Source organism: Dendrobates tinctorius, unplaced genomic scaffold, assembly GCF_039654945.1.
Source record: "Dendrobates tinctorius isolate UK_male_01 unplaced genomic scaffold, ASM3965494v1 ptg000161l, whole genome shotgun sequence".
NCBI classification, from domain to species: Eukaryota; Metazoa; Chordata; class Amphibia; order Anura; family Dendrobatidae; genus Dendrobates; species Dendrobates tinctorius.
In genome coordinates this window covers 2,535,360-2,548,950 of record NW_027361828.1, presented here as the reverse complement: position 1 = coordinate 2,548,950, position 13,591 = coordinate 2,535,360, and the positions used below count along the sequence as shown (strand labels likewise).

The window sequence follows — 13,591 nt, the reverse complement described above, 5'->3', positions numbered from 1 at the left end:
TTTACCGTATACTGGAATGTCTAAACAGTCCAAGAATCAGAGGCAAAATGCTTGTATGTCAAGTAAGAGGATTTTTGAGCAAGTTTAGAAATCATCGTTCTCTACAGCACATTGTCCTGTGTAAACTATATATGTGCTGCTGATAGCATGATATTGTGCTCAAGCAATCATTCTGTGTCCATGGAAGAGCAGTCAACCTGTCTAAACAGGCCATTAAAGGTCCACCAAATGCTTGGGTGCACATAGCTTTGGTGCAACTTGTGCAGTCGCATAGGCGAACATAAGATAAAGGGGCCCCCTTCCTCCTCCAAAGAAGCATGCAGTTTTTGTCACAGACACATAAAGATGCCCATATACTCTTTTTGCACAGGGGCCATTTTCAAACTGTGCCACTGGCCAAATGGATTGCAATTAACTAATCAATGGTAGCTTTATGGCCACGGCTGACATGTCCAAATGGTTCCAGCGCTAAAGATAGGAGAATATAGAACAAGGTATGTTGAGATAAGGTGTTATCCGAGCCTGCTCATGGGCTAACTGAATGTCTTTGGCGTGCTGAAAAAAATGTTCGAGTCCCCGCGGCTGTTCAACAGCCACAAACTTGCATGGATTGCCTGTTTGTAGGCAATCCCTGCATGTGTTGCAGCTCTTAAATAGCCAGGGGGACTCCCAACATATTATTTGAGCATGCCAAAGACATTCAGTTAGCCCACGAGCAGGCTCGGATAACACCTTATCCGAGCACGTTCGATCATCACTACTAGGCATTCTTGTTACATGTTTTCAGTTTACAACCATAAAACATTTTAAGGCTTTCCAAAGGTTGAAAATGTCTGTTTAACTTCATGTTTTCCCTTTGTCACACTCAGAGATACAAAGGAAACCGAACGATGAAGTAACTGGCAGGGTGCTCACACTGGAAAGCTGGTGGTTACTGATATTTATCTATATGCCTCTACAGAGTTAAGGAGTCAAAAATGGACATTGCTTCTGGAAAAATGAAGCACTACATTACAGCCTTCGATGAGACTGTGATGATATCCCGCAGTACTTGTTAATGAATATTGATATGACATCACAGTGATTATGAGCCCTCATTAGCACCATGTAATGTGTAAGGTCAAGAAGGACAGGCTTTTGTGTTTCATACTGTTTAATTATTTTACCACCCAAACATCAAATTAAGTTGTCATTCTTCTTTTCCGTCCCTTAGCGTCTTACTCTGAAGTAGCACTTTGTATATAAATATTGCTATTAACCAACTTAATCTGTAATCCACTTTATAAATGTAATCAGATCTGTTATATTTCTCTGTCGTCGTAATTAGGTTTGAAGCATCCTATATACAACGTTGTAAGGGAATACAGGGATAATTGAGGATCATTTTAGCAATGGTTACAAATAATGCCAAAGAAAAAAATGTGCAAGATAATAAATAAAGGACGATTGTATTAGATGTGGGTTCTAACCCAAGCTCGTAAAAGCTCTGCAGCTCCTCAAGGTTACCTTTGCTTGCACAGTTTGCAAGAAGGCAATGTTTTAGATCCTCATGATAGCAACTATGTTTATTGCCTGAGAAATAGATCTACAGAAGTGATTTGAAACTCCTAATCCCTTAGAAGTAGATTAAAGAAAATCCATTAAGGAAAAAAAAATATTTACCGACAATTATCCTCTCTGCTTTGCTACATCTCTAAAAGAAAATGATGTATATGTTTAGGTTTGGGTTGAATTAAATCTCAATATATATAGACATTAGACTGCAAAAAAAAATGCATAAATTAGAGATTGGCAAGGCCATTATTTCAAGTTTAATGGAGAAGATTACTTTTTTGCAATAGTCAATTAACAGATATTGACATACCCATCTGAAAATTCGGAAAAGAACACGACACTGTGATAGCACCTTGTGCACTACTATTATAAAATAGCATCTTTTCCACTTTAACTTGTCGCCAAGCAAAAATCTTGTTTCATCAATACACCCATTATGTTATTAAATTAATGTGGTTGCATAAATATGCATACCTTGAAATTAATACTTTGTTGAAGTACCCTTTGAAATTAAAGCAGCATTCAGTCTTTTTGGGTAGCAGTCTAATCAGCATGGCACTTCTAAAATTGGCAATCATTGAGTAGTAGTGCTCAAAGTATGTCAGATTGTGAGGGGATCTCCTGTGTATAGATAACTTTAAATCAACCCAGAGATATTCATGAGTTCAGATCTCGGTTCTGGCTTGGCCATTCCTAAACTTTGTTCTTCATGCAAAGCCATTCTTTTGTTGATTTGGAGGTATGCTTAGTGTCGTCATATAGAAATATGAAATTCCTCTTCAGTTTTAGCATTTTAGCTGAGGCCTGAAGATTTTGTTGCAAATTTGACTGATATTTGGAACAGGCCATAATTCCTTTCACCTTGACTAGAGCTATAGTTCCAACTGTCGAAAAACAGATTGAAAGCATAATGCTGCCTCCTCTATGTTTCACTCTGGGTGTGGTGTTCTTTGGTCATGCAACAAACAACCTTTTGGAATTATGATCAAAAAGTTCAAACTTGGTTTCATCAGATCATAACACGTTTTCCCACGTGTTTTGGCAGACTTGATGTAGGTTTTGACAAAACATAGCCAGGCTGGAGTGTTTTTTTTGTGAGAAAAGGCGTTCATCTTGCCACCCTACTTTACAGGCCATACATATGAAGAATATGGAAGATTGCTGTCACATGCAGTACACAACCCGTATTTGCCAGAAATTACTGCAGCTCTTTTAATGTTCCGGAGATCTCTTGACAGCCTCCTGTACAAAGTTTTTTCTTGTCTTTTCATCAGTTTTTGAGGGACGTCCAGTTCTAGGTAATGACACTGCTCAGAGACATGGCCAAGATGATTTAAAAAGAGAAAACACAGTAGTTTGACAATAAATGTCTTCACTCAACCATGAGTGGAGAAAAAGTTTTGGTGATATTCATATTCTCTGAAAAATGGCAAAGAAAGCAAAAATTCTGCCGGGGTATTTAAACTTTTGAGCACAGCTGTGAGTGAGTGTGTATATATATATATATATATATATATATATATATATATATATATATATATATATATATATATATATATATATATATATATACAGTGGTGTGTCTCTTTCTTTGGTAGGCACACTAACCTGTATCTGTTCACGGAAAGTTTTCAAAATTTCCTTAGTTATCAAAACAAACCCTAATTAAAAGCAAAAAAAAAAATTCCAGTAGCCAGAAGAGTACAGAATTGTTATGCTTCACCTTCCTGCAATGAAGTTTTACAGCTGTCTTGGTTTCTGTAAGGCTGGATGATAGCTTGTTGTTTTCCTTGTGATTATTATACCTGTAGCATCTTTTTGTACTAGTACGGAGATGAGTGGGAAATAAAGGCTTATGATGGTCTTAGCCACAGGCTAATTACCTCTGAGACAACAAAGAGCACAAGTTCACTTTTTATTATCAGTAAGAACTGAATCCTGAGATATTTTGTTTTTACGAGATATGATACAATCTACACATAGCTAAACAAAGGCGAGTCTGTCTAGCATAACTGTGAAATGTAAATCAGGAATAACAAGTAGTCTTGAAAATGAAGGCATCAGCCAGTGTCATTGTGCGGGAAGGTGAGCTGGGTCTAGTCAATCTCTGCACCGCTATGTAGTTTTTTAGGTACATGACTAATTACGGAAACAACCTAAGGCTCTTCTGCAGTGACTCCTAAGGCTCTGTTTCTAATCTTCTTATGACATGGCTTCTTGATCAAAGACCTAGTAATTAAGTAGTTTTTTTGGTATGAGTAGCCAAGAAAGCATAATGACTTATTTCCAGTGAGTGATTGAACAGATGCATTAGATTAAGCAGATATGGTGGGATGGCCTCTTTTGAATGTTTAGGAGCCATGGGTTCATACTGAATTCCTTGTGATCACGACAGCGGTGAAAGTGTCGTTTTCTTTTATCCTGTCACACCATAATCGATGCGAAGGTGTTTTTTTTCCCCTTTCCTTTTTCGTTCTAGCAGTGATGGCAACATTGCATATAGTAAGTGATGGTGAGGGGAGTGAGGATGTCATTAGGACTATTATGGTCACCAAATTGCAGCAGAACTCAGTCTTCACACAGTTCTTTAGTACAGGGAAGAAATATAGAAGCGCAAGCTCCTAATTGATGGTTCCAGTCCCCGCAGTCAAACAAGTTGACATTTTAGTTGCTGGCGAAAACTACCAAGCGGCTTGGATTCTTCTAGGACTCTTTCAATTACCTGTTAAAGTAGGAAGGCACTACTGCTTGCTGCACAGTACCAAAATGAAGCTAGGTAAGGACCCAGTTAGTTTATTTTTTGTTCCAAATCACAGTAGGAATGAAATATTTTACTCTGACTTCAACCTAAGATCCTAATGCTGTAAGGTGAATTTTTGGAATTTATTGACTTTTTTTTTCTTGAAATTTATTATTGGCTGCCTGACAAAATTGAAAAAAAAAATCATTCTATGGAAGGGGCTTTCTGGTGATGATGACATTCTGACCAAGAGTATAATGAGGGTCTTCTCCCATCTCGTGAGATTCTGTTACAGAATATACTAACTGCCTGCTTAGTGCCAGGATCTTGGGCAATAAATATTTAATCAGCTTCTGAACCTATTGAACTGTTTAATAAAATAAATGTGCGGAATATCAGAGCTGCAGAAACTTTCTAAACCTGCAGAACCAATACAAATGGTATTAATTTTGCGTGGCATAATGGTCTATGTACCCCTGGCCCCCTCTATATCTTACCCACACTACAGTCTACCATTGTACTCTAGTTTTCAGACTATATTATGCATGTACGCTGCTTTTTTCTGGTGTGTGCATTTGTACAAAATACTTCCTGATGCCTGTTACAGTCGACTAAGTATCTGCACATTTCTACACTAAGTTCCGCTAGTGTAATGCATCCTATTTAATTAAAAATGTATGTACCGTGAGTAGGAAAGAATATTGCTTCCAGATATTAGTGATGAGACTACCGGTAGTCTTGGATTATAAGGATTTTGTATGATAGGTGCCTAGAACTACTACTACTACTATCAATTTAACTATTTAAATCTTTTTTTCAATGTTTTTAATCACACTTTCAAATTGGGATCTACTACCGTCTTGATTAAAAAAAGTATTCCTTAATCATAAACCTTGAATGCTCACAGAACATGCATTCTATAACATGGCACAAGCCAACTACAAGGTCAAGGTCTGTTCACTATTTACAACTGGCCACCGCCAGAGCAGAAGAGGTGACCGGTGGGGTTGGCAAAGGTCACACCCCCACTGTTCTGATATTGATGGCCTATCTTAAGGATTGACCAACAATATCTTAGACCTGGAAAACCCCAATACTCCAGATTTATGTAGTATAATATGGATTTTAAGCCAATGAATATAGACAAAAATTGTTATGTTCACTGAGTGCAAACAGATTTAGAAAAAATGTCGAGCAAGAAAAGCGAAAAGAATGTTACAGTTTACATGACTTCATTACACAGTAATTAAAAGCTTTTTCATGAAAGCTGTTGAGGTGTTTGTATCCACATTGACCATCACGTGACCTTTAATATATCAGTGTTTTTGGAAACTTGAATGCACATAATTCACAAATTAGATTTTTATAGACTTATAATATATTCATGCATACTGTATTTTTAAATATACTGACAATGACCCTGATTCATCAGGACTAGCGATTTTCTCACCGATCTTGATGAGGGGGACTGGTGGAGTCAGACACTCTTGATTCTTGAAGACGTGTACTGTGGGTCGCTTCTTGATGAATCGGTGCATGTGAGGAGTAGCATGCACCTCCATGCGCCGCAGCACAAATCTTTTTACAGTCTCTGACTAAAGTAAAATTTCTTCATAGAGAATGCCACCGTTAGTCTTAAATGAAGTGAGTTGGGGCGTTATACCCCAGCCGTATCCATGTCCTGCCCCAGCTTTGTTGATGTGATGTGTTGATGTGTGAAAACGCCAAACGTTACAAATTTTTTGTGCAACTCTAAGTTGCACCAAAATTTTGAGACTTTTCAAAATAAATTACTGAAGAATTATGGTGAAATCACTTTGACGAATTGGGGCCGAAGAGTGAAAAGGAAGTGGAAACCATTTAGCAATGTAAGAATATGTAAAAATACCCCTATGTACCCTAGTGCCTCGGTTTCTGGTTTCATTATACATTTACAGCTACAGCCTATGCAGATTGAACTTAATGTTATACATTAGTAAACGCATAAAGAAAACAAAACAAGAATATAAGCTATTAAATGATTCCGCGGAGGGTTAGAGTTATGAAAAGGCAACACTAAATAAGGGAATATGGAAAATGAGCAAAGTGAATGTTTGCATAAAATAAAGTATATCTGATGTAAAGTTATATACCAGTGAATTGAAAATTAAATTTTTAATAAGCAGCAGCAAATGTATCACTGAGGAAAATATCCTCAGCTCAAGTCTTTAAGCAAGCATTTATTCTGATCGTATGGTCAGGAGCGGCAGTGGGATGCCCCTTTGTGACTCACTGTAGCTGCTGGGGAAGCTGCGTAATTCAGTCCTAATGAACTATTCATTCTCATCCATTTTACAGTGCTATTGATTTTTGCTTCTCCTGCTGCAGAATGAAAAAAGGCAGAGGAGCATGTTTTCTAAAGACTGCTGATATTAGCACAGAGTGACCAAAATAACGCATTGGGTACCAATTAGAACAGATTCTGATCATTTCACTCCCGTGGCTGTAATTCTTTTGGGGACTGATTTGAAATGAGTAGTTGTACTCCTGTAACAGGAAAGTAGAAGAAAATCAATAATCTAATAGTAGGCTAAACCATGATAATAAAAGTTGCAGAATGTTATGGTTTTGTACAGCCTTCAAAACATTTACCTTTTAATTTTCTTTTCCCATAGGTTCTTCCAGAAGCCAGTGATCCAAGACCTAACAGTGGGGTAATAATTTTTTTTTTACTTTTATACAACTTGTACTAAGAAAATTGTATATAATGCAAGTTCTCCAAACCTTGAGGGAGATTTATTATTACAGTTCTACATTTGCAAACAATAAAACTAGATGCGACAGAATATGTGCCAGCTTTATATACATTGGGGGCTCCATGCTACAAGTATTACATAATTTTACTTTTGCCACATCTTGACTTTCTTACTTTACACTAATCTTTTACATCAAAATCATTTTGAGCATTATTAATAAAGCTGGCACATTTCACAACTCTTCACAACTCCTTTACTAGGCAGGCAAAGCAAATCGGTGTCTGAACTTAAAGGATTTTGGTGCTGTATGTACATCTGCTTTATGGTGCAATTTGAACCAAAATTCTGTAGAATTTAGCTTAGTAAATCTCCTCCATCATCGCAGTCATGTTTCATAATGGTGTTTGTTGTCAATAATTTGATGCCTTTCAAGCATAACATATATATAATAATCTGTAGGACACATCATTGCAGAGGTTGTCTGGTCTTAAACTACAAGTCTGCAGTAACTCTGTGAATCCTCACGCACACTGCCCACTGTGAGGATTCTCCTGCTCCGGAAAGGATTATCCTCTACGGCGGTGGTCACGTGACCGCAACTATGCAATATGCATAATCCTGGCCACATTCCAACTAGATGGGCACAGCCTCGCTCAATAGTCTAGTTGGAATGTGGCCAGCAGTGCATGCGATGTGATGATTCACAGGACAAAGACCAGGACAAGAAATGATGTCTTCACTGCCTGTGACACACAAGCCTAGGTTTCAGGATACTTCTTTATTAGCAAAATTAAAATACAAAGTATTTGTATGGTTTCATATCGGACTGTGGCCTAGAGACACCTTGAATGACATATCAGCCACCCTATGGGATCTGTAGGGTGCTGGGTTGTCAGTTTTGTGAGTGATGGTTCAGTGATTAAATCTGATCCTGGGGCTTGTTAAGCTGTCTGCATTTTGATTGACAGCACTGCTGCTAAATCTGGTCTAATACCCAAAGAAAAAATGGATTGAAGAGCAATAGAGTAAAAAATGTATATTTTTATTATTTTCTTCCAAAAAGGAATAATAGAATACAAGTAATGAGTCAATCAAAAATCACAATATATAAAGGAATCAGCGACACTTAGTATCCACATAGAGATTAGAAAGGGTATCTAAATAGGCAAGTATTAAAATAAATTGCACAAAAATTGGTTTCATATGATAGATATACATATACACACATATGTGGCAAAATATATAGTATAATGCATAATTGCAAATTTTTACAAATACCTTGTCACACAGCAGCTTTTCAAATGATTCCCGCCTGCGTCCCTGAGTTCTGCGTCGCCAACGAGGTTGCTCGTCGGCGTCAAATACAGCAATGCTCACTGGCTAGCGGGACACCAGCGATCAAAAAATGGCCCAGGACAATCGAGCACGATCAGCAATATCCAGCGGGGGGCCAGTCGCTGCTGCGTGTCACATGTAGCGAGATCGCTGGCGAGATCGCTGTTGTGTCACAAAATCGGTGACGCTTCAGCGATCTCGCTATGTGAGAAGGGGGCTTAAGTTAGGTGTGTGTGCTTTCTCTGTCTCTGACTTCTTGATCTTGTTACTTACCTCAGATTCATTGTGATTATTTGCATGGATTATCCCTTCTGCTTTTGATGCTCTCTAACTTCAGGTATCTGACTGCAGACTTGAACTATAACTATACTTTTTGTTGTAATCCCCTGTCTTGACGTACCCTCCTGGCATTTGACCCCAATCTGTTACTTGACCATGCTTTTGTCCTAGTATCTGATTTTTGACCTCCTGACTACCCTATCTCACAACTTGCCCATGTGTAGTGACTCCGCGTCACAGCTTTAAACTGCCCTCCAGGTTTACAATTGCAGTCTGTGAAGTTTTTTCAAAACTTTTTTTTATTAGTGTGGTGTTACTTCAGAATATCACAGATCAATGAATTCAAGGTCACACTAGTTATGCAAGTACTGCACCTCCCTAACTCAAATTAATTCAGAAAATGAAACTATCATTTTCAATTTGTTTGAACACTAGTGCTTTAGTACAACACAATCAAGTCTTGCAATTTTTCTGTCCCTTTGTGGAATGAAATGTGCACTCTGATCTCCTATTCCAATACAGCAAAACCATAAAATGCTGCTGCTTGGCCGGCCCTCATCTTTTATACTGGCTGTGATGGCCTCCCCTGATTGGCTGTGCAGGGTATTATGGGAAAACATCTGACCTCATTAGCGAACTCTGTGACTCTTCCATTTTTTTCCTGCCTGATCCTCGTAAATTGAATCGCAAACTCTTCAAATTCCCAGTGGCCTGCAAACTTCAAGAAATTTGACTCAAAGTTGATGCTCCATGGATCGATTCAATTATATAATTATTAAAATTATTGGGGACTCGTATGTGAAGTAGTAACATAGTAGCTTCTGTCTGAAACTTAAAATGGAATTCCAGATCTGAGCTTAGGCCTATTTTAAATAAGGCTATGTTCACATCCCTTTTGTTGCTACATCAGAGGTTCAGGAGTATTCCCAGGTGGATACCTTGGATGTTTGCCAATGTATAGGTATACAGTGGGGTATGTAGGCCATGGACTCTTAGAATAAAAAAAGAGTATGCCAACCTCAGTCAGTGATCTTTAAGTGAAGCACCTGTTTTTTATTTTTCATAGTGATTATTGCTTGTCAGATTTTTTGCTTGGCTCCATTTGGAGAGATGTGAGAGCTGTGACTGTAGTTGGATTTCCATGCCTAAAAGGAATCTAATTGATCCTTTTGTCTCATGATTTGTGCAATGTGCTGCTCTTTTTCTCCTAATAATAATTTGCTGTGTGTAAATACTATTGTATTACAAGTTCAGCAGTAAGTCAGCACATATAGAGTGAATTTCAGTTATAACAAAGGGAACGTTGTACATAATCACTAAAACTAAGTGGATTAAGAACTCAATCACGCTCTACCACTCCATCAATGCTATCATTTTGCACTGTGTTCAAGAAAGCGCGCCTCATAGCGAATTTGGCACATCTTTCACATGCATTCATTTTCAGGGACCAGAGTGCACTTTTGTGCCATAAATTATTATGATTTTTTCTTCCATTGCTGATCCTCTCAAACCTCTGCCCACTTTCAAAACTCAAATATCGCAAACATTTTGCACAACTCATAATTACACAAACACACCAATAATTATCCTGTATATTCTAGCCGTAAAGCAAAAAATAATATAGCACTGAGAAAAAAGCTTTACAAAACAGCTAGTTCAGTTTAAAATATATACCATATATACTCTGGTATAAGCCGAGACTTTCAGCCAATTTTTTTGTGCTGAAAGTCCCCCTCTCAGCTTGTACGTAAGTCATATACCGGGAGTGGGCGGGGAAGGGGGAGCGGGGGTGTCAGAGACCATACTCACCCTCTCCTGGCACATCTCTGCAGCCCCTGCTTCTCCCTCGGTCATCTTCCTACATTCAGTGATCACGTGGTACCGCTCATTAAACTTATGAATATGTGCATATTCATGAGTTTAATGAGTGGTATCATGTGACCGCTGAAGGCAGGAAGAAGGCGACCGAGGGAGAGGCAGAGGCTACAGAGAAGACCGTGTGCCAGGAGTGGGTGAGTATGACGGGGCAGAACAATATTCACCTGTCCCCGTTACATGGGCACGATGACGTAGTCAGTGTGCGCCCTCTGCTGAATGTCACTGCAGAGACCCAGGAGATAGAGCGGTGGACGGCGATGGAGCTGGGACCCCCAGGGACGGAGAGATGAGTATGTCATTTTTTTTTAATTGCAGAAGTGGCAGCAGCAAATAAGGGAGTATTTATGTAGCATCTTATGGGGCAGCATTAACCCTTGTGCAGCAGCATATGGGGGTTTTTATGGAGCATCTTATGGGGCAGCATTAACCCTTGTGCAGCAGCATATGGGTGGTATTTATGGAGCATCTTATGGGGCAGCATTAACCCTTGTGCAGCAACATATTATGGGGGTATTTATGGAGTATCTTATGGGGCAGCATTAACCCTTGTGTAGCAGCATATGGGGGGTATTGATGGAGCATCTTATGGGGCAGCATTAACCTTTGTGCAGCAACATTTGGGGGGTATTTATGGAGTATCTTATGGGGCAGCATTAACCCTTCTGCAGCAGCATATTATGGGGGGTATTTATGGAGCATCTTATGGGGCAGAATTAACCTTTATGCAGCAACATATGGGGGCTATTTATGGAGCATATTCTTGGACCAGCATTAACCCTTGTGCAGCAGCATATGGGGGTTTTTATCTATGGAGCATCTTCTTGAACCACCATTAAACCACGGCTTATACATGAGTCAATAAGTTTTCTCAGTTTTTTGTGGCAAAATTAGGGGGGTCGGCTTATATGCGGGTCGGCTTATACACAAGTATGTACGGTAATTTTATTAAACATAATTGCAACATTGCTATTACTTGTTAAGGGGGCTTTGTACTTTTTTCTCCCTATTCAGTTGGTCTCTGCTAACACTGATGTGGGTGCTTATGATATGCTATATGTGTACATGACTTTGATTCCCTATGTTATTGAGCAATATGAGTGCACAATAAGTATGCAAGATTGATCGTTTTCATTATTGTATAGATATGGATATATAATACCTACTATATTATAACACATCCTGGGGGTATACCTACCTTCATTAGCTGTACTTGTGGTAGTTATTTTGCTACTTTTTATATTATTTTTATGTTTAATAAAATTATATATTTTTAACTGAACTAGCAATTTTATAAAGCTTTTTTCTGGGTGCTACAACTCATATTTAGTTTTATGCCAGAACCTGAGCTGGTGAATCAGGTCCACACACATTCTTTTGAGTGTCTTCAGTGATGGAGGAGAGCAGCAGTTGACTGGACCTCACAATGAAAACTTCTGCCATGCCTCTATATGTCAAAATTTTTCTGAAAGTGAAGCCAGACACTTTTTAAAGTATGGATTACTAAAACACAAATGAGAAAAAAGAACATGGCATGTATGCAATTTTACAAGCCTCCCTTGCTCAAACCAAGAGTGCAGACCTTATAACCAAGACCTCATTTGTCTTCACTGCTATCTAAAATACCACAATGTCAACAGGGGACAGTTTTTGCTCTTATATTATTTCCACTGCTCCAATGAGTATTCCATTTCTCTTTTTTTTATTTTTAAATCCGCAAGTTGGTTCCAGAGACTTGGGCCTTTTTATTTAGTGTACACAATGTGCTAATTATATGGCCTTTACCAAGTGGACATTGTCAACAGACTAGTAAAGAGAAGTCTAAATACACGCTCCCGGAGAATCCTGTAATTGACATCCCCTTGGTAGAGACCATAAAAACTAGCACTATATAAAAGGCTTCTCTGGAAATGTATTTCAGATATATATAAGAAAAAACTCAGGCAAGCTGAGGGAATAAAATAACAGCAAAAACTGGCCACTTTTAAATGGACAATATAGCCCGCACACAGTAGACTCTTTTTTCTGGTAATCTACATTATTTAATACAGGAGATTAGATGCTTAAAACCCACAAGATTTCAAATGACATCTAAAAAGCTGTAATAGTGATTATCTAGACCATTGATTCTCAACAATTTTAAATGATGTACCCTCTTCACATCAAAATACCCCCAAGGCTTTGATCATACATAGTGCTGCTAATTTAAATCACAGCATGAGTACAGTGTGAATCCCCCCTAAAGACATGTCATGTATCCCCTGTATTGCACATAGAGTTATTAATTTAGAAATCCTCTAGCTTTTGTTGACCTTTTCTATAGAGTGAGATTTTTTCTTATAATATGGCTGATTTAGAGGATTGCTGTTCATAAACTGGAAATATTTTTCTTCCATTCATTTTTAAAGAGAATCTGTCACCACATTTGACTTATCTAAACTATATGGGCATACAGGTTATAGACTGCTGAAAACAGTCATCCCTGTATGCATCATATCAGATGTGTTGTTGTGGATAAATCATCTTTTATCATTTTTGTAAATGACCTCTTCCAGGCTCTGGGAAGGATGCTGCCTGGAAGATAACTCTGCCTCCAGAGCTTATTTAAATAAAAGGGGGAGTTACTAGTGTGAGCAGTGTCAGACTGGAGTACCAAGGGCCCACTAGTAACTAACTCCAGGGCCCCACTTTTTAGCTACATGAAATGTGACATTATCCGCAATCGCAAATTGATATAACAATGAACTGGGTAGATTGTTAAATGAATTTGATGCTGCCTTTGTCTGTACATAGTGATTCAAGTATATTGTGCCGAGCACTGCTCAGATAAGAGGATTGGTGGCCCACTCTTGGACAGGGGCCCATCGGAGGAATCTGCTGTTCTCCTGTGGGTCAGTCCAATCCAGAGTGTGAGACAACTAACTAACACAGAACAGAAATGAACTTTGTCTTCTAGCAAATACATATTTTGCAGCTCTTTGAGCTCTGCTATATTGCCTTGCAACAATATTGCAACCCTGTCTGCCTGAGAGATGGAAGCTGAAACTGAGAGGAACCTGCAGCTGTGTCAGTT

General features: G+C 38.6%; 1 protein-coding gene and 1 long non-coding RNA gene across 5 annotated transcripts in view; one reads left to right on the top strand and one right to left on the bottom strand.

Moving 5' to 3' along the window:
• INPP4B (inositol polyphosphate-4-phosphatase type II B) overlaps positions 1-13,591 on the top strand; it is a 1,297,521-nt gene that overhangs the window by 674,809 nt on the left and 609,121 nt on the right. For all 3 annotated transcript variants that reach the window (XM_073549778.1, XM_073549777.1, XM_073549779.1), the window contains one exon: positions 6,949-6,987. In XM_073549778.1, coding sequence (XP_073405879.1) covers positions 6,949-6,987 — 39 coding nt within the window. The remainder of the gene's footprint in view (positions 1-6,948; positions 6,988-13,591) is intronic.
• Positions 5,510-13,591, bottom strand: part of LOC141052526 (uncharacterized) — a 110,316-nt gene continuing 102,234 nt past the window's right edge. For both annotated transcript variants that reach the window (XR_012220830.1, XR_012220829.1), the window contains 2 exons: positions 6,926-6,976; positions 5,510-6,820 (listed from right to left, as the gene is read on the bottom strand). This is a non-coding gene — a long non-coding RNA (uncharacterized lncRNA). The remainder of the gene's footprint in view (positions 6,821-6,925; positions 6,977-13,591) is intronic.